We start from the raw sequence: 25,225 nt of genomic DNA, 5'->3' as shown, positions 1-25,225 counted from the left end.
TTTCTGCCTTGATTCACTCTCGTCATTCATGTCATCAGAGCTTGTTTCCACAAATCTTCTGTTTTCACATAACATTCTTCATCTGATAATTTAGTCTTCTGTGATTCTGGATTTGGGACTTGTCTAAACCATCTCTTTGAGTTTCATCTGAATCAGTTGGGCTTATCATTACTAACATACCAATATCTCCAACTTGACAACCAAGTTGTGTTTCAAATTTTTGCCTTTATGACTTTTGAACCAGTTCTTTAGGTTAGAGCTTTGAAAAGAGAAGAAAATTTTTGACCTGATGCTTTTCTCCCCTATGGCCAGTGATCTCTCTGTGTAGGCGCAGCCTTTTATATATGGAATAATTGCACACTTTCCTCTGAAAAGACCCAGTTGTCTTAAACCTGGCATCTCATTTTAGGGCGGGCTGGCAACAGACTTATGAAGAGAGAATTTTCTGAAAGATGTAGTGTGGACTTCTTGTAAAGTATTGGAATGTGTTAGGCAGCAATGGTATGGGTAATAATATGGGTTTGATATTTTCATGTTTACATCTTGACCTTGAAAGCAGAATGAAAATCCTATATATGGTATACCATAATATTCTGACTTTTAAATCACAAGCAGCCAGGAATATTAAAAAGAGATGAAAGGTTTTTATCCTGGAAAAGAAAAACCAATTTAGTGTTTTATTCTTCATATTATGAGTCAGAGAATGTAGAAGGTAGACATATTCATAGATCACCAATACCCGGTATGATAGATTTAAAAAACAATTTTAGAAAATGTAACTAAATAAGTACCATTTTTTTTTTTTGCATGTTGGAATGAAATTGTCCCATGATAGTGTAGAAATAACAAAGGAAACAAATACTTTTAAACACTGCTGTGATGGGGGAGAAATATAGCATTTCTATTTATAGCTTGTACCGAGTCCCACATAAAAATAGCTTCAACTAACAGATTTGCTCATATCTGGAATACAAAGTTAGTGCTGCCCATGCCTTGAGGAATTCTAATAAGAACAAGCACAGCATTGGTAAACATTGAACATTTGTCATCTTTTCTTTTATACGAGTTTTCTTAGGTGGAGTTTGTTTGTGGAAAAGTCCTGGCTTCTCTGTTGGCTGTATTGTTATTTTCCAGACTCTTCATCTCTGTTTTTAGTGAGAAGGATGAATTCACACCCCCTTCAATCTCACCCCGTGAAGTAGATTTATGTTACTGACAGTTGTACTTTAGTCAGTGGAATATTTGTTGGGCTAATAGAGTTAACATTTCTTTCTTCTGAAGACTAATTTTGTGTGATTGTCATGATACAAAATATTAAGGATCTTGGAAGTTAATAGTAACCATTCTGTCTTATTTGCAGCGAAGTTTCCTGGGCTATGCCAGTTTTAAAGTCGGGGAGCTACTGAAGTCCAAGGAGCAAGTGCTGGCTCTGAGCCTGAGGTAGGTCTCAATGCTATTTAAGTTAACAGCCCATCGTATTTATGGAATGCTGGTTGGGTTTGAGAAGTCGCAGTTCTTACAGATATTTAGATGTCAGCTCTCAAATGGCTTCTGTTCTCCACTGTAGTAAGTTAATGGGAAACAGCAATTATTCAAGTTCATATTCAAGTTTGTGTTTCAGACAGTCAAAGGTTATCAGTTCTTATAGGGGGGAAAATGATATTATTAACAAACTGGTGGTGGCTAGAGGGGAAGGGGTGGTGGTGGGGGGATGAACGAGGTGAAGAATATTAAGCAGTACAAACTACCAGTTATATACTATATAAGCCATAGGGGTATAATATACAGCATGTGGATACAGTCAGTATTATAATAGCTTTGTATGGTGCTTAATCTATAAAAATATTAAATCACTATGTTGTACCCTTGAAGCCAATATAATATTGTAAGCAGCCCTTCTTCAGTATAAGATAAAAAATAAAGTGATGAAACTTTAAATGAAACTTCAAAAAATGATGAAACTTCAAAAAAATAAGGGGAGGAAACTGTTTGAAAGTAAGAAAGTAAATAGAAATGATGGGCATGTTATTAATACTATTTCCAAATTATGTTTTAAATCAGGTGGGTTTCTTGGTTTGAAATATGTTTGTTAGAGGCAAGTGGCAGATTTATGATAATAAAGGGTAGGCTGATTATTCTTTTTTGAGCTTATTTTGTTGCTTGTACAATTAAATATGAAACTTAAGTTAAAGCAGATTCATATAGCAGCACACAACAGATTTAGATATGATTTTTGGGATGATTACAATGGTGGCTTGGATGATAAATGGTGACTCAGACGGTAGAAAGCCCAGGTGGCAATGCAGGAGACCGGGGTTCCATCCCTGGGTTGGGAAAATCCCTTGGAGGAGGGCATAGCAACCCACTCCAGTATTCTTGTCTGGAGAATCCCCAAGGACAGGGGAGCCTGGCGGGCTGCAGTCCATGCGGTTGCAGAGTCGGACATGACTGAGCAACTAAGCACAACACGGCACAATTTCAGAAGACGGTACAACAATCTTTAGGAAGTTGCTCAGTGTTTCAATACTGAGAAGAGTATTAAATAATCATTTTTCTTAACTTCCTTATAAGTTAGGAAAAAATAGTATGCCATTTTCCAATTGTATAATAACTTTAAGATTATGTATGCTTGGAGAATACTACCTTACAATATTTATACAGTATATATAAAAATAAAAATTATATAGAGCACTGTTTGTAAATCTTGGATGATTTTACATAAGGGAACAGGCAATGTGTCTTAAGTGTGTTTGCCCTCTGCTCAGCCCCTGAGGATTCATTATAACCAATTTATTTCAATGTAGATGCCATGGTTTATGGTGGAATCTGTACTGCTGGCTGTCTGCTTTCTGATTTTTCCTGATCCTTACAGATTTGCATTTTGACTTAAGAGATGATTTAAAATGATTTAAAGCAATTCACAGTCTTACGGAAAAATAAGTTTTGATGGCTCCTACAGAGGCTGGCGTATTCTCTTTGGCTTCCTTTTGGCTGTTGTTTTTGTTGTATTTTATTGAGGAAGGCATTTAAAGATCTTTGTAGTTTTGTGATGTTATTCCCGATAGAATTTTGCTGTGGTTATTTTCCATAGGAAGTGTGCAAGTGCCAGCTAAAATGTCTATCTATCATTGTCACTGATATTCTAGAAGATATCTATTATCCATCTAGCATGGCAATTAGATGAGATGTCAGACACTGAGCTTGCTGAGAACCACCAGCAGGTCACACGTTTTCTGTGTATGCTACATGACACTTTATTCCTCACCTTGCTGAACACTCCGCAGTGTTGCTTGTATCATAACTGTTGTTAATATCAGCAGCCCACCGCACAATGCTTAGATACTGGCTTTGGGAAAGATATCAGGAGCCAAGAAATCTTTAGTGGAAGGAAAATACCTAAACACACGCAATTAGAGGAAGCCTAGGAACAGGTAGATCTAGTTTAAGGTATTATACTTAGGTTAAAAAAAGTAACATAACTCTAGATTTACAGGAAATCAAGACCCTTTTGATTTTAAACTCCTGATTCTTATTTATTTGATTTTGGTTGTATAAAAGAAAACCAAATTGAGCAACGAAACATTGCATTTTCTAGAAAAAATAAATTTTGAAATGGCTAGGTTACTATTTTTTTTTCCCATTTTGCATTTTGCCAAATTTGTGGATTTCCTTGCCTGTGAACAACACACATTATGCACTTATTATAACCTGTTGATTTCTGGTTAAAATAACCTGTTTTCTGGTTTAAAATAACCTGTTTTTACATCTGTTGTAATTTATCTTCTTTCCACTGACTTGGCAACCTCTGAGGTACTGAGTCAGAAAAGTGTTAGATCAGGGATGCACACGTGCTTAGGTGCTGTCGCTTCAGTCACGTCTCACTCTTGACGACCCTGTGGACTGTAGCTGGCCAATCTAGGGGATTCTTCAGGCAAGAATACTGGAGTGGATTGCCATGCCTCCCTCTAGGGGATCTTCCTGATCCAGGGATCGGACGCACGTCTCTTGCATCTCCTGCAGTGGCCCAAGTTCTTTACCACCAGTACCACTTGATCCAGGATAAGAAGCATTGTGTTTTTTTGATTATTGGTTTTGTTTTTAATGCTTTTATACTAATCTCACTTTCATTCCTTCTATTCTCCAGTCATTGTTTTTAAAGCAATAGAATTCTCAGATTTCTTTAAAAAAAACTTCACAGACTTCACAGAAATAAGGGTATACTTGTAGGCACCATCCTTGGGTGGCGAATATCCCTAGAATCTGTCTAGTTTTTTTGTAGTCACTGTCCCTTTGGGTTGCTTCATTTCAGATAATTCAGATTTAAAGCTCCCAAAGTCATTTCTTGGAGTTTAATAGTTTAATGTGGCCACTGCTTCCTATGTGCTGAGAACTGGGATTTTTGAGTTTGAGGTGAAATTTTTTTTTTTCCACAGAAAAGTTAAAGGGCAAAAAGTGTGTGCCTTATTTATGGACTTAAATCAAATTTCATGAAATATGACAGTGCATTTTTGAAATTGTAAACTAAAACCTGTTTGCTTATGTTGGGGAGAATGAGACATTATGTGTCTTATACTCTGATGAGTATATTAGAGATGTTTCATTGACCCTTATCAAATTAGCCTATGATGTTATGATTTTTGTCATTTTATATACTAAGAAACTGAGGTATAGAAAAAGTTAAGTACTTTTCATAAAGTTACAATGCTGTTACATTGCAAAGCCAATGCGTGATGCCACATATTTCTGTCTGCAAAGCCTGTGCTCTTTTTTTAAAAATTTTTTTTGCAATTTTTCTTTCTTTCTTTTTTTTTTTGATGTGGACCATTTGTTACAATATTGCTTCTGCTTTAATGTTTTGGTTTTTTGGCCTCCAGACAGGTGGGATCCTAGCTCCCCACCACTGACTGAACCCACATCCCTTGCATTGGAAGGCAAAGTCTTAACCACTAGATTGCTAGGGAAGCCCGAACCTGTGCTCTTAGTGACCCACTTTTTGTCTCCTTTGAGAGAAAACTGAGATCTAGTTAAAATCTGTCACACATTACATGATTTAGTAATGGCAGAACAAAGCAAGGACACAGGTCAAGGACCTCTTGTTCAAGGCGTCTTCCATGTTGATTTCACCACTCATTTTATAGCAAATGAAGACCTGATGAGTCCCAGTGGCCATGGAGAACTCAGGAATGTTAGCCATAATGGAGTAAGTGAGCATCAGCTTGCTAGGTTAAGGATAAGTAGAGACTGAGGGAAACCCGGGCAATCTCTTCTCACCCCAGAACCATGACCCTGTAGCTGGTTTACTGACCAAGCACTTAACAATTACTTGCTCTGCTAACCTAACCTGAGTCTCTTGGAATTGTAACAAACCAAAATTCAGAACAATGACTTAACAACAGAATGGAGAAGCAGATCTTTCTCTGGCAACGACGCTAGAGGTCAGAGGAAAAATTATGTTGCTCATAAAGTAGACAATCACAAAGGCAGAAAAAGTAGGGGAGGGTAAAAATTCTTTCCTAGGAAATACTTCTCAGAAGAACTGAGACAGATAAGAAGTATTGGCTTAGCCAAAAAGTTCATTCAGGTTCCTGTAAGTTGTCACCAAAAACCCGAATGAACTTTTTGGCCAACCCAATAATTTGACCTTGTCTGACCTTTGCTGCCCATCACTACGCAGTTCAGATTTCATTCAGTTCTTGCTCATTGAGCAAGCATTTATCATGAATTGTTCATATGCCAACTGTAGTGATAGGTTCTTAACAGATTTTTAAAAATAGCAACAGAGTTCATATTTTGCAGCTGATACTAATAAGAATGATGACAAAAAATCCCATTATTCACTGAGCATCTACTAGCATTCAAGGGATGTGTTGGGTGCTTCTCCTACACTTTTTAATGTAATTTCTGCAATTTTATCACCCTAGTTTTATAGAAGTTTGTCTAAGATTCCACAGCTGCTGATGGTAGGATTAGAATTCAGTTGGGTCTGACTCCAGAGCTTCCTCTGCTTTGGTTTTCCTTCCATAGGAAATAAATGATCCCATAAAATCTTTACCCTGTTCTCTATTTTATATTCTATCTTTTGGAAAATTTTAGGGGCCTCAATTATTTTTTCTTAATACTTTAATTTTAAAATTCAGTTTTAAATGCCTGTGTCATAGTAGAGGTTCAAACATATTTTGCTGGGATTTTGATTCATGATGATGACTTTTTTATATTTTTATGGATGCTAAATATGAACCTGGTGCCATTTATTTCCGAGTTGGAGACACTTAAATTAGTGAACATTATGCAACCTAAGTATTAGAGTATATTTGAGACATGTAACTTCCAGAGTAATAGTGAGTGATGGATGTAATTTGCTTGAAAAGCTGAAAGCCTTACTTGGAATTCACATTTATTTCAGTGTAGGTCACATTGTCTTGTCATGGGAAACTTTCAGCTCATCTTAACAACTGTTATGTTATTTCTTTTGTAATCTTCTACATATAGCCCCTGCAAATTAAGAAAACATTTATGTAATTTTATCATGGTGGATGTGAGAAAATATTCTTGAATACAGAAGTATAAGTGTTTACCCATAAAAGGAGAATTTATGTTTCCTTTTTCATTTATTACTTCTCCCACATATACAGTAGCAGTGTCATGTAACATACAACATAAGACTTCACTGATCCTGCATAGATATATGGTGTTATGTTTTATAATGTACAGTTTTTGGTAGGGGCTATGAAAGAAACAGATAATAAACTTCTACTGTATTTAATTTTTTCTTATTTTATGTAACATTTTTATGTGTATATTCATGCAAATACTTCATAGATTGTACAGATAGATATGTTTATATTATTGTAGGACTTTTACTTTCTCACAAACCTTTACTATTTATTTTACATTGTCAAATGCACGTGTTTAGAGATGGTAAGATACAAATTATGGAGTCTTTAAAGGTTTGTTATACTTTTTGGTGTTTTGCTTAATTTAGCCTCCTCACACACACACAATACATACACATATTTCAGTTTTGTTTCTAAAAATGGAACAACAGCAAAAAAAGCCCACATATTTTAAACTGAACCTCCCAAAGGCATCCTCTTAATTTAAGAGCAGGAAGCAATATTAAGGAGAGGTTCCTTTGGCTGTAACATACAGTTTTCCACACAAGCATATGCAGAGTGATAAAAAAAAAAAAAGTAATTGTCACTGGCATCTTGCGTGTTGGGAGCCAGGGCATATTCTATAGGCTGTAGGGCAGTGGGTCAGAATCGGTCTGTTACTATGATGCATGAATGCATCTGAACTTCCATAGTAACCTGAGACCAACCTTGGCCATATATTGACAATAGAGTTTTAAATGATAAATTTGTTTTTCGTTTGAAATAAAATTAAACTGTCTTTATGGGTTTCCTACTACTACTCTTTTCCTACATGCAAATAATGCTTACTTTAAGCACCAGATGCAGTCTTTAAAATTGTATGTGTGATGAATACTTTCATAACAGCATCTTTTCTTATCACCATTTACTTGGACTTCACAGGTGATTTATAATATCATATAGAAGCGTCTTAACAGTCATGTATATTTTGAAGATGTTTTATTCTCTTTTAAAAATCACTTCTAGTTAGCTTTTCTAGCTACCAGAAAGTAGAATTACTGCAAAAAATTCTGGTTTCACCACACTAACTTTTATGCATGTCTAAAACATTCTCTATATTAAAAAAGGCAATGGACATTGATTGGTGGCCAAAAAGCCTGCTTTGAGAGACAATAGCATATCAGTGATTATTTTACTAAAGAGATTATTTACTAAATTCATGAAAGGCACTGATGGAAAAGTTTGAGGATAAGAATAGCAGGTAAAAGTTAACTTGATACGCCTGCCTCGAATTTTCTAAAAATGTGCATCCTAACCCCTGAAAGCAATGCATAAGAACACTGCATTTTTTTTTTCCTTTGGGAGTGAGCAAGCAAGAAAACATTCACATCAGTAACAAATGCAACTCATGTTTGATTCAGATGCACCTTTATGTGGAACGCCTCGAATCACTGAAATGTTTTATTCACCATGATTTTGACATGATTCAGAATGAAGACCTGAAGCTCCTCCAAGACGCTGACTCGAACCTCATAGATCTGTGTGTGATTTGCTCAGTCGCTTCAGTCATGTCCAACTCCGTGAGACCCCATAGACTGTAGCCAGCCAGGCTCCTCTGTCCATGGGATTCTCCAGGCAAGAATACTGGAGTGGGTTGCCATTTCCTCCTCCAGGAGATCTTCCCAATCCAGGAATCAAACCTGCATTTCTAGACTCTCCTGCATTGCAGGTAGATTCTTGACTACTAGCGCCACCTGGGAATAGGAAGATATAACTAACACTATTTGAAATTTATGATGGATTAAGCATTTCAAATGTCTTACCGTATTGAATCTTCTGATAACCTTGCTTGAAAGGTGATATTATTCCTGTTTTACAAGCAAACGGAATAACAGCAGTATAACTTGTTAAGGTGACACAGCTGGGGCAGCATAGTAATTAGAAGAGGGGTTCTTGATATCAAGGATTTCCTAGAGAGGATATATTTTGTTTAGAATTTTAGAATGAAATGTGTTTAGAGACTAGAAGAGAGATTGACACCTCAGCTTCTTCTTGGGCCCCTTTAGTGACCTGAGACTCAAACTCAGGAGGTCATACATCTCTCCCATTTTCCAACAGATCATTGTTAGAAAAGTGTTCCTATTTGTCCTACATTTTATCTTCTTGCTTATTCCTAGCTTTCCTTCATGGTGTTAAGTAGGAGAAGTCTCACAATAGACATATGGTGTCGTGTTTTGTAATATACAGATGTGTGGAAAGGTCTCTGAAAGAAATTAACAGTGAACTTATACTTTTGTTTTCCTATTTTATGTAACACTTTTCGGTGTGCATATTCATGCAAATACCTCTTAGACTATATGGATAGACATGTTTATACATTTATATTATTTTAAGGCTAATTTGCTTTCTCACAGATCTTGACTCTTCTCCATTGTTTTCTCTACGATTACACTGAAAGCAGCTTTTTCTGCCCAGTTGTAAATCTCTTCTCCTTTCTTTTTTCCTTGTGAAGTAATGTAATATATTCACAGTAGAAAGAGCACCTGACTTGCCCACCAGCCTTGGGTTCCAGTCCCAGCTGTATCACCAACTGTGTCACCCCGGGCATGTTGTCTATCCTCTAACATCTGTTAACGGGAGTTGTAACAACCTCCCTCCCACCGTGACTCTGGGTAATTAATAAAGGCAGTGAAGTTACATGCATTGCCTGTGATAGAGAAAAACACTCTATAAAGATTGTTTTCCTTTCTTCTTATATTGAACTTACTAATTCCTTCACCCGTAGCTTAACATTTTCTTTAGTTTGCTTACCTAGTTTGTTGAAGGTTTTTCTTAAAATGTGACATCTACAAATCTCTAATTTGGGCAATGGCAAAGAGATTGATTTAAGCTTTGAACATTACGCTTTTATTATCTGAAGAATGGGTGCTTCCTTGAAATCCAAATTCTGGCTTTAATTACACTGACACCAGATTTGGCTTCTTATCAGATACCAGATACCAGCAAGAGATCTAGGGAAGGTATTTGGTTGGTTGAAACAGGAGCATTCTGATAGAGTTATGAAAAATCTAAAAATTTTTTTGACTTGAAGTTTAGCAATATAGCATTGAAATCAGGGTAGAAATTCATAAAAGTGACACAGAGTGTCAATTGCTTTTAGAGTTGACTGATGCATTTTATTGCTGAATCTGTGATAAAATGTCTACAGAAATAAATTCAAGTGATGTTTCTTGAGACTGGAGTGTGAAAAGGAAGGGAGGAGACATTGAAAACAGAAGTAGGGCTATTTGCTTCTGAAGCTGACTCTGTTCTTATATGTAACTGTATTAATGCCATTTAGGAACAAGACCACCTAAAATTATCAGAAGGCTGTAACATGAGCCACTTTGCAATAAAGTGACAACATGACATTAATTTATTATAAAATTAGGGAATGCAAAGCATACAAATATTGTGGACTTACGATAGTAGAGTAGAAAGAGTCTTGGATTTAGAGACATGCTTGAGCCCAAATCCAGGCTTTTTTATTGCCTAGCAGCATGATTAATTACTCTGAGACTCAGTTTTCTTATCTGTAAATGGGGATGACAGAGGTGCCGTGTGACAGCCTTGGTTCCCGTGAATTACTAATGTGAAATGTTTATAACAGTTCCTGACACATAGTAAGTGCTCGATAAATGTTAGTTGTAGACTTTATTTGTTTTTCTTTTATTGATCAGCTTCTCTAGCATTAGGGTTTTTGATGTTGTTTTTGTTATTCCCACCCAGATGAGAATTAGATAAATGGTACCCAACCCGTCTGAAACAGTACCTGATGCAAAGCAGGTGTTCATCATGCCTGTCACCTATTACTAAAATTATCACCATCATCAGTATTATTATTTCCCTCTTCATCCATATAGCCTTTCATTTATAATTTAAATGGCTCTGCAGTGCTGTAGTCTGCATTTTTCTTTATGTTCCTAATCCATTTTCATGAGGCCAGAGATATGACCATGGAAACCAATTAGCACTTCCTTAGTTTGCATTATTCAAAAGATGTTGTATTTGTCAGATTGCAAATTAGAGTTTTTAGTCACTGAAGATACAAGGCATACTTAGAGTATACTTCAATAGCTCCTCAATTTGTAGAGAAAAGCCTGCACTCTTCCGTCTTTTAAAATGCAAATCACATAAAGTTAATATCTGTACACAAAAACCTACCTGCTTAAGAAGTTTGAGAGCTCATTTGTCTTTGAAGATAATTTACAGGAGTGATTAGGCCTGCAAGGAATTATATTTGACCTGAAAATTTTATATTGGATTTGCCTGTATTTACCAAAGCCACTTTCATCATTATCACCCTGTATTTCTGTTGCTTTGGATGCATTTATATCATCTTTTTCCAAAGAATGTTCTTTAGAACACCGATATCCCTTCAGTTATTAGTATGTGTTCTTTGAGTGATGAAGTTTTATGTCTAGTAAGTTTGAAATGTTATATTTTAAAAAATGAAGTAGGTGACCTGGTTGTAGGACTTCTCAGAGTCTTCATTATCCTCATGTCCTTCAGGGGCTCTCAGAGACAGTGTTGTCTACAGCTTTTCTTTCATCTGAACCCAAGAAGCTTTCTTCATGCAGCCCCTTATCAAATGCTTATCAGACACTGTGGGTTCCCAGGTGGCGCAAGTGGTAAAAAACTTCCTTGACAATGCAGGAGACAAAAGAGATGTGGGTTCGATCCCTGGGTTGGGAAGATCCACTGGAGAAGGAACTGGCAACCCACTCCACTATTCTTGCCTGGAGAATGCCATGGACAGAGGAGCATGGCAGGCTACAGTCCATGGGTCATAAAAGAGTCGGACATGACTTAGCACGCATGCATGCAATATACAAATAGACACTGTGTTCCAAGAAAAACAGCTGCATAGTTCAGAAAATGTTGCTTTGGAACAATATAAACAACCAAGCCTTTCGCAGAGAAATCTTTGAGAGACTTGTATATGCATTCATCCACTTTTCCCCACTGTGACTATGTCCTCTAATCCATGCCTCTATAGACAGGTCTGTGATCTTCTCGAAATGCTCCTCACTCCTACACACATGCCTTGCACCTCCGTACTTTCTGCCCCATCCACATGCAGTTCTCACCCCTATTTCTCCCATCCCCCACCCCAGTCAGTAAGCATGTCAACCCCATGGCTTTTTACATCCATGTCATGGCCTATATAGACACGCATTTGTGGAATTCATACACATGAATATGTGGAAAGGGAAAAGAAGTGACTTCACATACTCTCTCTTTTATAGTCATTGACAGATTCTTTTTAAGGTTGCCTAAGTGCCCACACACTTATTTTCACAATCACCTAATATTACAGCTGCCCCAGACTGAACTTATGCTTGTCCTTTCTTGGTTAAACTCAGAACCACCGTGTGCTGTGTGATCAGTCACTTCAGTCAGGTTTGACTCTTTGAGACTCCATGGACTACAACTTGCCAGACTCCTCTGTCCATGGGATTCTCCAGGCAAGAATCCTAGAGTGGGTCACCATGCCCTCCTCCAGGGAATCTTCCCCACCCAGGGGTCGAACCTGGGTCTTCTATGTCTCCTGCATTGGCAGGTGGGTTCTTTACCACTAGTGCCACCTGGGAAGCCCCAGAACCGTTAGATACCTTAATTATAGCCACAACCAGAAATCCCAGCATCCATTTTCAATTCATCTTTTTCTACAATTTTTGTATGATTATGCTCTTTTTCTGCCTTAAAATGTATTTCTTACTTTCCTCTCCCCCACATGAACATGAACAGAAGTGTGCAAAAACTTCAGCCAGGAGATACAAGATAGTAAGTGCTTTTTCAGCTTCATCTGCAGCCACACAGATTACCCTTGACACTGATCACCACCTCCTTTGTTGTTTATAGTGGCTTATGGAGAAGGAAATGGCAACCCACTCCAGTGTTCTTGCCTGGAGAATCCCAGGGATAGAGGAGCCTAGTGGGCTGCCGTCTATGGGGTCGCACAGAGTCGGACATGACTGAAGCGACTTAGCAGCAGCAGCATGTGCCCTTAACACTTTATAAAGGCACAGTCAGAGTCCCCATATTTCTTTGGAAACCCCTTATCTCAGGATTTCGAGCTCGGTTTCAAAACTTCAGCTCACAGAGGAGACAGTACTGTCTGTACGCGTAGATGGGGCTCCCAAGGCTCTTCCCCACACTGATGTCCTGTTATTTTCCCTCCGTCTTTTTGTATCCCTTACCTAGGATGGTTTTACCCATCTGAAGTCCTTAGTATTCTCCATATTCACTCTCCATGTTCATTAATGAACTAATTGGAGGTAGAAGTCTCCAGGAGGGTCAGTGAAAAAGGGCTGGTCTTCTTCCCAGGTTCCTCAATGTTGTAAGACCAAATTGGCCATTTTCCTATCATCAGGCTTTTGAATAAGCAGGTCAGAACTCATTATTCCTGCTGCAGTTAACAGGCTTAATGATCACTGAAGGTCACTGTTCTTAACTGTGTTCCTAGTGAGATTTGACTTTGCATTTCCATGTACACACTATCAGTTTTACTTACAGTATATGATTGAGCAGTGCTGGAGGTACCATCCTTGCAGAACTATAGACAGTCACCCCAATAGTGTGCTCCAGCCTGGGAGTCTCTACCCTAATCCATCAAGTGAAATTCACTCATGTCTGTTATTCTGTGGTATAGCATGGTGCCTCGGAGTAACAGTGTGGTTGAATGAAAGTGTTTGCAGTTAAGAATTCAGGTAGATGAAGACCTGAGTTAGGGAAAGGAAGACAAGCATTAATACAATTTTATAATGGAAGATAGGAAAGCTAGAAAATATTCGAAGTCATATGATAGATTTTAAGAAGGCAGAATAGAAGGATAAGATCACAGATAAAAAGATGTAGAATGAGGGAAGAAAGAATGGGCCCACTGATTTTACTTCACTTAATTACTTTTAATACCAGTGTAAGCACATGCTTTTTCTCAAGGCTGTATTACAATAGGAGTTGGTGGCTTCTAGCAAGGGGCCCAGACTGTCGGTGACCTAATGGGTCCCTTTACCTGGGTACATAAGCTTATTAGAATTTGATAGAAAATGTTAGGTAATTAAAGATTCTTTTTACACTTTGTCTGGCACTGATGAGTTTATTACATTATGGAACAGTTTACTGTCTTGAATGTAAAATAGGTTTATAAATCAATTGAAATCATTGACCCAGGTTTAATTAGACCTGATCTAAGTGCTACTTAGCATGTGTTACAATATGATAAGCAAATAGAATGACCAGTTTCACTTGTAGATACATGCTGTATGCTACTTCTTTCTGATGTTCACACGTGCAAATTGCGCAATAAACACATTCCTTTAGAACTCAATATAAAATTGATTGCTAAAACCAAATTTAGGGTGCTGTAATAAACGTGGTCTAATCCTTATCCATCCACTGAAGACTGGACCAGATAACTAGAATTTTATTTTATTTTAATCTCCCTCAACATTGATGCAGTCTCTCTAATTCAAAGCAGGTTTAAAAGTTTCGATTCTAAACTTAGAAATGGTGTACAGTGGGAATTATTTTTCTCTTATCTAGAATCAAATTGAAGATGTTCCAGGGACTTACAGAGTAAGGAGGAGACTGTCTCTTAACAGTTTTGGGGTTTGCTTATTTGTTGATCAGGCTGCCAACTAACACTAAATTTCTGAGCTATGGAGATTTGCTTCTAGTACCAGTAAACATGAATTGCTTCTGTGACCCAGTGATATGGCCTTTAAAATACTTTAAGGATTGGCCTGTGATTATAACACTGGGAAGTTAGAATGCCATTACTGTCACCAGAAGGTAATTACTTCACTTAACATTTCTTCATCTGTCTACTAATGGTAATAATGACACTGAGATGAGCTTAGATTATGGATTTGTAGGAGGGACTTTAAGAAAAGAATCCCTTTATAGTTTAATAGGGGAAAAAAAGTGTTTTCTCCCTCTTTTTGTTTTTTCATTCCATCTTTTCTTCCCTTGAACCCCCACTAGTCCTTGAAACAAATACTTTTCAAGTGATGTTTTCTTTCCTGTCAAGTTCATTTGAAAAATATATTGCAATAATAAAGGCTATGTGAACTCTCCTTATAGGGAGGAAATGGTAAAAAAAAAATAATAATAATAATTGTTTTTATTGTATTTGTTAATGAAATTTTCTTATTTTCTCAGAGATTATTTTTATAAATTCTTTGACTTCGAAGATGCTTTTTGTTGTTCTGTCGCTCAGTTATGTCCGACTCTTTGAGACCCCATGGACTGCAGCAGACCAGGCTTCCCTGTCCATCACCAACTCCCAGTAGCTTGCTAAAACTCATGTCATTGAGTCGATGATGCCATCCAACCGTCTCATCCTCTGTTGCCCCCTTCTCCTCCTGCCTTCAGTCTTTCCCAGCATCAGGGTCTTTTCCAGTGAGTCAGTTCTTTGTATCAGGTGACCAAAGTATTGGAGCTTTGAGTTTCAGGGCTCACGTAAATTTAAAAAATGGAAGTATGTATTTTCTGGAGAGTGGATTTCCTTCTTTACATCCTACAGGTACATTCCTCAGTGAAAGTTTTACAGACTTTCTACCTGCTGCCTTCCATACAGAGAGATGGAGTCAGAAGGGAAGACTGATGAATTTCTAAGAGATGAGGAAGGTTTCCATCTGGAACTAATTTTAAGAATGGAATCTTAGACAATTCTGAAGCTACAGGAGAGGCTGAGAATGTGCAGCAAGCAGCATTTCATAATAGCACATGAGCCACTGGGGAAGCCCCCAAATAAATAGAGTACACTCAAATATGGGGTGATAGTTCATGTTAGAGAGAGCTCATTTGTCAGCTTTCTTATGCCTGTGTTAGAGACCGTGATAGCCTGTGCAACTTATACTCAGGAATGTCCAAAGTATAGTGTGAAGATATTTTGTATTGAGTTCAGTTCACCTGAGAACTACCACTGGAAAGAAGCTTTGGAGGGGTCTCTGAAGAGAGTGGTGGAAAGAAGCTTTTCCATCCTTCATGGAACCAAATGAATCCTTGATTATAGTTGAGAAAACAAGGAATTCAAAGCAGAAGTATTTGGGAAGCACGCCATGTATCAGAACATTGCAGGTTCTATATGGAAGGAGGTGGTGATGCTTATCAGAAACAATTCACTCAGTACACAGAGAAGGTACCTCCAAACACAGAGATGTGTGAGAAAGATAATGCTGCTGAAGCAGAGGGTCCAAGCTATGAGAAGACACCTCAGAAAAAAGTTTAAAATAAGAGGTGGTGGACTTCCCTGGCAGTTCAGTGGTTAAGACTTCACACTTGCGCTTCAGTGGGCACAGGTTCGATCCCTGGCCAGGGAATTAAGATCCCACTGCCGTGAGGCATGGCCAAAAAACAAACAAAAAAAAGATGTGGAACTATCTCAAAATATCTATTGCTCTGAAGATCAGGTAATTCAGAAAGCAAGTTTCCTCCAGGCTTTGGAGTGCGCTAGTGAGAGTTTGACCAAAATTTCACATTAGGAAGGATTTTCCAGATAAGGGCAATCAACTTACTGATCAAGAAGCTGAAAATAAATACATTTAAAATTTACTGCAATTTCCTTTTTTGGTTTTCAGAAATAATTTTTTTTTTTTAAGTTAGGGCTAAAAAAAAAAAAGAAAATCGAGTCTTCCCTGATAGTCCAATGGTTAAGACTCCAGGTTCTCAGTACAGGGAGCCCAGGTTTGATCCCTTGTCAGGGAACTAGATGCTGCATGCAACAAGTAAGGCCTGATATATATATATATATATATATATATACACACACACACATATATATATACACACATATATATATATATACACACACACACACATATATACACACATATATATATATACACACACACATATGTAGGCTTCTGCATTCTACTGTTCTTTGGCAAATCTCAGCACTACTGATGACTTGTGAGGTGGTTGTGAGCCTTTCACTTGGCTTCCCTCGGCTTCAGTTTCTACAGAGTGAATTGGGTGATTCTTAAGCTTACTTTCTGTTCTAAGCATTCTCTGATTTTATGCAATCCTGATACTAAGTTCTGAGGAGTTATCTTAGAATAAAAGAGAAAATAGCTGCATCCAAGGCAGTTGAAAGCTAGTGAAACTTATTTGGAACACAAACTTCAATTCAGTTCTCAAATATTTACAAAAGGATATAGAACAATCACTCTAATTGAAAATTTTAATCCTGTGACTTAATTTTTACTGTCTTTCTACTTTCTGTTATCATGTCAGTCTGCCAAATACCAAAGTCCATTTGTTTTCTTATATGGATTGTTTTTTTTTTTTTTGAGGTAATCAGTACTTTTATTTATTTATTTTTTTCTAATTTTATTTTATTTTTAAACTTTACATAATTGTATTAGTTTTGCCAAATATCAAAATGAATCCGCCACAGGTATACATGTGTTCCCCATCCCGAACCCTCCTCCCTCCTCCCTCCCCATACCATCCCTCTGGGCTGTCCCAGTGCACCAGCCCCAAGCATCCAGCATCGTGCATCGAACCTGGACTGGCAACTCGTTTCCTACATGATATTTTACATGTTTTTAATGATGTGATAAAGACATTTTAATTACTAATAGATATGCTTTTCTATAATCAGAAATTTTAAAATAATGTTTTAACGGGGAGACATCTGAAGAACAAGTAATTGCTTTCTCGTGTACTTTATGTTGAAACATTGATACAGAACATTTGATTTATTCCTGCTGATCTTCAGAATCTATTTAGCATGAATAAAAACAGTATAGTGTTTCCGTGTGGCTTCCCAAGTGGCTCGGTGGTAAAGAATTCACCTGCTGATGCAGAAGATGCAGATTCAATTATGACAATGCAATCTAGTATTCTTGCTTGGGAAATCCCATGGACAGAGGAGCCTGGCAGGCTATAGTCCACGGGGTCCCAAAGAGTCAGACATGACTGAGCACACACACAGTGAACAGTGAACTGTTTCCATATAGCAGCGTGTCTTGAATTTTGCTTTAATCGCTTTTCTTCCTATTAACAAGAAAAGTTCTGTAGAAATCTTTAGAGTCCTTTAACTATGGGTTAGTCACATTTTGACCTTGAAAATAATTACCTGATGATTTAGTAAAGCATTATAAAGATGGTAAGCAGAACAAGTTAAAATCAGAGAATGAGAAATTTCAGGTCTCTAGAGTAATTTTAATCACTGCTGCACTATCTGCCAATATATATTTGCCTAGCTAAACTGAGTTTCCTGATTGTAGCTGACTTGTACTGTAAGATGACCTGGATTCCTATGTCATCTTTTTTTCATAATTTGTTTTCAAATTTGAAGGATAATTGCTTTACAACATGGTGTTAGTTTTGCTGTACAACCGAATGACTCAGCTGTGTGTGCACTCAGTCATGTCCGACTGTGCAACCCCATGGACTGTAGCCTACCAGGCTTCTCTGTGCATAGAATGTTCCATGAAAGAGTAGTAGAGTGGGTTGCCATTTCCTACTCCAGGGAATCTTCCCAACTCAGGGATCGGGCCTGAGTCTGTTGCATCTCCTGCATTGGCAGTCAGATTCTTTACTGCTGCCCAGCCTGGGAAGCCTATGCATTCATATATCCCCTACCTCTCGAGTCTCCCTCCCATCCCCACCTTGCCCATTCCACCACTCGACGTCATCACAGAGCACCGAGCTGAGCTCCCTGTGTTATACAGAAGCTTCACACTAGCTATTGATTTTACACATGGTGGTGTATATAGGTCAGTGCTTTCCCAATCCATCCCACGCTCTCCTTCCCCCGCTGTGTCCACCACTCCATTCTCTACATCTTTCATCTACCTAGCTGCCCATCATTTTGCTGTGTGTCCACTCCCTGGCACTGGTGCCCTCTGCTCCCCGACTCTATTCTGATTCTTGAGCTTATTCCTCAGCCCCATTCTCTATCCCCAATCATTTTTCTTTAACTGGAAGCTGACTGTCTCCCCTGAAGCCCTGCCAAGTGGTTGTCCTTCATACCTGTTGCAGGATGAACTAGAAAATGGGGACCATCGTCATACAGCCACAAGGAAATAAATTCCCCTAATAACCAGAATGAGCCAGGAAGTGGGTCCTTCTGAAGAGTCTCCATGAGTGAGTGCGGCTCAGCCTACATCTTGGCTTCAGTCCTATGAGACCCTGAGTAGAGGACCTGGTTTGGCTTTTCATCTGTAGAGACTGTAGGATGGTAAATGGGTGATGTTGTAAGTTACTGGGTTTGTGGTGTGTGTAGGTCAGGAAGCAACAGTTAGAACTGGACGTGGAACAACAGAATGGTTCCAAATCGGGAAAGGAGTACATCAAGGCTGTATATTGTCACCCTGCTTATTTAACTTATATGCAGAGTACATCATGAGAAATGCTGAGCTGGAAGAAGCACAAGCTGGAATCAAGATTGCTGGGAGAAATATCAATAACCTCAGATATGCAGATGACACCACCCTTATGGCAGAAAGGGAAGAGGAACTAAAAAGCCTCTTGATGAAAGTGAAAGAGGAGAGTGAAACAGTTGGCTTAAAGGTCAACATTCATCAAACTAAGATCATGGCATCTGGTCCCATCCCTTCATGGGAAATAGATGGGGAAACAGTGGAAACAGTGTCAGACTTTATTTTGAGGGGCTTCAAAATCACTTCAAATGGTGACTGCAGCCATGAAATTAAAAGACACTTGCTCCTTAAAAGAAAAACTATGACCAACCTAGACAGCACTGGAGAAGGCATTGGCGCCCCATTCCAGTACTCTTGCCTGGAAAATCCCATGGATGGAGGAGCCTGGTAGGCTGCAGTCCATGGGGTGGCTAAGGGTTGGACATGACCGAGCGACTTCACTTTTACTTTTCACTTTTGTGCATAGGAGAAGGAAATGGCAACCCACTCCAGTGTTCTTGCCTGGAGAATCCCAGGGACAGGGGAGCCTGGTGGGCTGCCATCTATGGGATCGCACAGAGTTGGATACACGACTGAAGCAACTTAGCAGCAGCAGACAGTGCATTAAAAAGCAGAGACATTACTTTGCTGACAAAGGCCTGTCTCATCAAAGCTATTGTTTTTCCAGTAGTCATGTATGGATGTGAGAGTTGGACTATAAAGAAGGCTGAGCACCGAAGAATTGATGCTTTTGAACTGTGGTGTTGGAGAAGACTCTTGAGAGTCCCTTGGACTGCAAGGAGATCAAACCAGTCAATCCTAAAAGAAATCAATCCTGAATATTCATTGGAAGGACTGATGCTGAAGCTGAAACTCCAACACTTTGGCCACCTGATGCGAAGAAATGACTCATTGGAAAAGACCCTGATGCTGGGAAAGATTGAAGGCAGAAGAAGGGGATGACAGAAAATGAGATGTTCGGATGGCATCACCAACTCAATGGACATGAGTTTAAGCAAGTTCCAGGAGTCGGTTACAGACAAGGAAGCCTGGTGAGCTGCAGTACATGGGATCACAAAGAGTCAGACATGACTGAGCAACTGAACTGAACTGATGCAGCAATGTAAAATTAATGCGTGGCTCTCTGACTTAGTCTTCTAGTCCTGTCTCTCTACCTGCCCAGCTTTAGCCGCAATATGGTTTGTTCTTCCTTGAATATGGATACTGTGTTCCACTGTGTTCCTTTAGACCATCTGCTTCTTCTGTCTTTAAGATCCTCTCCTAAGAAAGATATATGGCTCACTTCCTTGTATGTTTGTTTAGGTATTTGTTCAAATGGCATTGTTTTAGAGAGGCCTTTCATAAATATCTGGACATTATATATATTGTATGTATGGGCTTCCCAGGTAACTCAGTGGTAAAGAATCCACTTACCAATGCAGGAGATAAAGGAGATGCATTTTTAATCCCTGGGTCAGGAAGATCCCCTGCAGAAAGAAATGGGTAACCCACTCCAGTATTCTTGCCTGGGAAATCCCATGGACAGAGGAACCTGGCAGGCTAGAGCCCATAGGGTTGCAAAGATTTGGACACAACTGACTGACTGAGCACACATGCATGCACATGTGTGTGTGTGTGTGTGTGTGTATAATCTAGGTGGTGCTAGTGGTACAGAACCCGACTGCCAATGTAGGAGACAGACACGGGTTTGATCCCTGGATAGGGACGATCCCCTGGAGAAGAAAATGGCAACCCACTCCGGTATTCTTGCCCGGAGAATCCCACGGACAAAGGAGCCTGGCAGGCTGCACTGCAGTCCATGGAGTCCCAAGAGTCAGACACAACTTAATGACTAAACCACCACCACCAAATCCAATAAAATATATATAATTCAAAATTTGAATAGTAAATATTGACCCATCACTAGCATTTAATACTAATTATTTAATTATAAAATCCTCTAATCCTCCATGCCTGTTATTTTTGCAATTTTTTCAGGGTGGCTTAGAATATTTTGATTTTTTAGTGACATTTGCAAACCATTCTTGTAAAGAGTTTTTGCTGTAGAAGCATGTCCATTTTTAGTAAAAAAAAAAATTATATATATATATATAAAATGCTTAACTGTCTTCCAAGTTTGTTTATACTTGGTCTTTGGAATATTTGTATTTTTTGCTTTTAAAAATGTCAGCATTAAGTCAGACTTCCATGGCAATCTGTATATAACGTCCTATAATTCCTTTCTTGTTACTATTCTCTTCCTCTTCCAATGGTCTCTGCTTAATTTTGTAGTGCTCTTTTCCTTTCGACATTTTTCTTTTTCTTAAAATTCGAACAAATATATATAATAACACAGACTAACATAAAACCTTAGCAATAGTTTCTCTTTTGTAGGCCTAAACATGAGTAAATTCAGACATGAGTGGCCATTGGTTTACCCCATGAATCAGAGTCATTGGCTTGGAAATTTCATTGCACCTCCTGCAAGAGCATTTTACTCTGCAATCTCTAATGAAGTACCGCCCCACATTGTTCAGGTAGAACATTTTTCTCTAGCACATGGCATTTCTATGCCAGCAGATATTTTAGAAACACAAGACATGGGATAAATTGACACTTTGACTCTATCATTACAAATAAATGTTGCCACAAATTAGAATATTTTGTTCACATGGAAGGGAATAACCTTTAGTAATTTGGTTTTGTATTCCCGGATTGAATGGCTATTAATTTATTATTCATTCATTACCATATAAAACAGCTATGTCTTTTCTCATTTATTCTATTTAGTAAATGAACATTCAGGAAAATTGACGTTTTATTCTTGTACAGTTCTGTGAATTTTAACACATATAAAGATTCTTGTAACCATCACCCCAATCAGGATACAGAACTGCTCCATCACCGGAGAGAAACTGCCTTCTGCTGCCCGGATGATTCACGCCTCCACCCACACCAGTCTCTCACAACCGCGACGTGTGTTCTGCATCACCATAGAGAAATGCTTTCTGAGACAGTCAGGGAATCATAGATTACAGATCCCTCCTAGACTGGCTTCATTTATTCAGTCTAATGTCTTTGAAATTCATCAAGATGTGGTACATATCAGTAATTTTTTTTTTAATTTCTGAGTGGTACCTATGATACGGTTATACAACTATTTGTTGAACCATTCATATGAAAGTATATTTTGGTTCTTTCCAGTATCAGTGGTTATGAATAGAGTTGCTAAAATATTCATGTGTAGGTATTTCTGTGACCTTAAGTTTTCATTCCTTTAGAGTAAATACCTAGGACTGGAATTTCTGAGTCAGATGTTAAGTGTGTGTTGAACTCTGTTAGGAACTACAGTGTTGTTTTCCCCACCAGCAGTGTGTGAGTGTTTCAGCAGTTCTGCGTCCTCACCAGACATTCTAAGATATAACATGAGGTCTCATAGTGCTTTTAATTTTCATTTCCTTAATGGCCAGCGATGTTGAACAATTTTCCACGGGCTATTTGTTATCTATATATCCTTTCCTGAGACACTTCTGTTCTACTTTGGCCATTTGTTATTTACATTGTTCATTTTCTTGCTGTGGAGTTTTGAAGGCTCTTGTGTGTTTTCGATGCAAGTTTTTTTTTTTTTTTTTGTCAGAAACATGATTTGTAAATATTTTTCTTGCAGTCAATAGCTTGGCATTTTATTCATGTAAAAGTGTCTTTTACAAAACAAAAGTTGTCAGTTCCAGTGAAGTTCAGTTTATAATTTTCTTCTTCTATAGATCATGCTTTTGGTGTCATATTGAAGAACAATTTGACAAAGCTGGGTTCATGAAGACTTTTCCTCTTTGTCTTCCTTTTAACGTTTTATACTTTTTGTTTTGCATTGAGGTCAGTAACCATTGTTTTGTTAGTTTTGTTTCAGTTGTGAAGTTTTAAGTAATATTTCATTTTTCTCCCGAGTGAATGTTTGTTCTAATACCATTTGTTGAAAGGACTATGTTTTTTCCATTGTACTGATTAACTTTGTCAAAAACAGTTGGCTATATTGCCTCTGTATTCTGTCTCATCAATATATCTGTCGCGTTGTCAGTACCACACAATTTTGGTTACTGTAGATTTCCAGTAAATTTTAAAAATCAGTTGATTTAATTTCTCCATTGTTGTTGTTCTTCCTATAAATTATGTGGGCCATTCTATTTACTTTGGCTTTCTTTGTAATTTTTTGAATGAACTTGTCAATATATACAAAAAATCCTTGCTGGGATTTTAACTGGTATTGCCTTAAAGCTGTAGATCAATTTAGGAAGAATTGACATCTTAATAAATTTGTTCCAATATATGAAGACAGTATGTCTCACCATTTATTTAGAACTTTTAAAATTTCTTGCATCAACATCTGTCATTTTCAGCATATAAATCCTGTATGTTTTGGTAGATTGATAAGGATTGATTTATTTTGGACTTGCTATAAACGATTAATATATATTTTTTAAAAATTTCAGTTCCTACTTGTTGATTGCTGTTATTTGTGTGCTGACCTTGTGTCTTGTGAAACTTTGTAGTTTCAATTATCACTTCTGTTTTCAGAACTTTCATAGTGTTATTCTTACCTGTCCTTCAAGTTTGTCACCCAGGTGACGGTCTGGGACCTAGGGGTAGTGCAGTCCATCGATTATTTCCCAAAGTGCCTCATACATGATTTAGATCCATATATGCACACTTGAGGTAAGCCCAGAAGTTCATGAAAAATATTAAGATGTACCTTCCTAAGCTCCCTCCTCTCTACACTCTCTCTGGCACATCCCTGTTTCCTGTGGCTTCCCTGAAAGGGAAGGATCAAAAGATTCTTTATCCAGAAAGCTGGGGTTTGATTTTCACTTCTCTGCCATGCAACTACACCCTCTTCTGAGGCCAAGACCTAGGGGACAACAGAGAGAGATAGAAAGTAAGGGACATTCACCCCATCCCCTTGGGATCACAGCTGCAATCAGAGAGGAAAGCTTCCTATGCTCATCATTTTAGGCTCCTGCACTTCCTCCCAGCTCTCATTTTTGTTGCTGCCGCCATTGGATTGTTTGGGGGCTAAGATCCAAGAGAGTAGAGACAGGAAACGTGATTTCATCACTCTTCTGAATTTTAGGAGACCTCTTTTCTATTTGAGCCAGACTAGAGAGCTTTTCCTGGAGCTTTCTTGGTGTACGCCATGACCATCTCTGGGCTTGGGGCTGTGTTAAGTCTAGATCATGAGATATGATAGAGAAAAAAATGCTGAATTAACTTCTGGGTCAATGGTATTTAAAATTCTGATCTTCTTCCCCCGTGTGCCTGACACTGTTTACTTTTAGTCCTCAAATAGCTGCTCTGTGCAGTCTGTCCGGGTTTTACAGCTTCATCCAGTGGGTACAGAAGTATGGTGTGTGCTTCTTCTATCTTACTTTCTACATCTTATCGACCAAAAAGCAGATGATGGTGACCTGTCAACTTGAATGTAGCTTTGGTTGCCTGGGAATCCTGAAAGGATATTTGCAAGATGCCAAGGTGTTGTCTCACCTTGCCGACGAGGTCTTTATTGCATCTAAAATTTAAAGAAATAGTTTATGCTTTACATCTAGCATTGAATCAAGTTTCCAAATACAACTCACTATATATTGATATATATGTATATATTTTAATAGAGTCATGAGGAGAGAACTATTTCTTTAGCTTATTTGTACTGAGGCAGTTATTCATATTTGGATAATACTGTTTTCAGCAGTAAAGAGGAATTGACAAGCCAAATAGTCTGAAAAACTGACAGTCAACGTATCTATGATGTGCTCTTGGAACTTTGTGGCCCAGATAAGTATAACAGCTGTACTCATTACCATACATGAAAGCAATTTTGGGGGCCATGCTGTGTGGTTTGTGGGACCCTAGTCCCCTGACCGGAGATAGAACCAGTCCTGATAATGGTAATGTCAAGTCCTAACCACTGGACTACCACGGAATTCCCACAAAAGCATTTTTATATTTAAACTTAAGATCTTTTACTTTGAGACACATAAATCTTGTGAGATAAGTAGGATGGTTTGCTACCTTCATATTTTATAGCTCATGAATGTTAATAGAGGCTGAATTGCCCACTCATGATCTCATAGTTGTTTAAAGAGCCAACATTGTAACCAAGGACTCTGTCACTCAGATCACTGTGCTTTTCACTAAGATCATACTCAATCATTTACTGGTGTGTGA

General features: G+C 38.2%; 1 protein-coding gene across 6 annotated transcripts in view; it reads left to right on the top strand.

Annotated features, from left to right (window-relative positions):
- Positions 1–25,225, top strand: part of INPP4B (inositol polyphosphate-4-phosphatase type II B) — an 857,173-nt gene that overhangs the window by 579,473 nt on the left and 252,475 nt on the right. For 5 of the 6 annotated variants that reach the window (XM_070386586.1, XM_070386587.1, XM_070386583.1 and 2 more), the window contains one exon: positions 1,361–1,440. In XM_070386586.1, the coding sequence (XP_070242687.1) occupies positions 1,361–1,440 (80 nt within the window). Of the gene's footprint in view, positions 1–963; positions 1,028–1,360; positions 1,441–25,225 lie in introns of those variants that run through there. The other variant, XM_070386588.1, reaches the window with a different exon arrangement.

The sequence above is a fragment of the Bos mutus genome, chromosome 17 (assembly GCF_027580195.1).
Source record: "Bos mutus isolate GX-2022 chromosome 17, NWIPB_WYAK_1.1, whole genome shotgun sequence".
NCBI classification, from domain to species: domain Eukaryota; kingdom Metazoa; phylum Chordata; class Mammalia; order Artiodactyla; family Bovidae; genus Bos; species Bos mutus.
The sequence above is the reverse complement of the archived record's forward strand: the minus strand, read 5'-3'. Positions and strand labels throughout refer to the sequence as shown.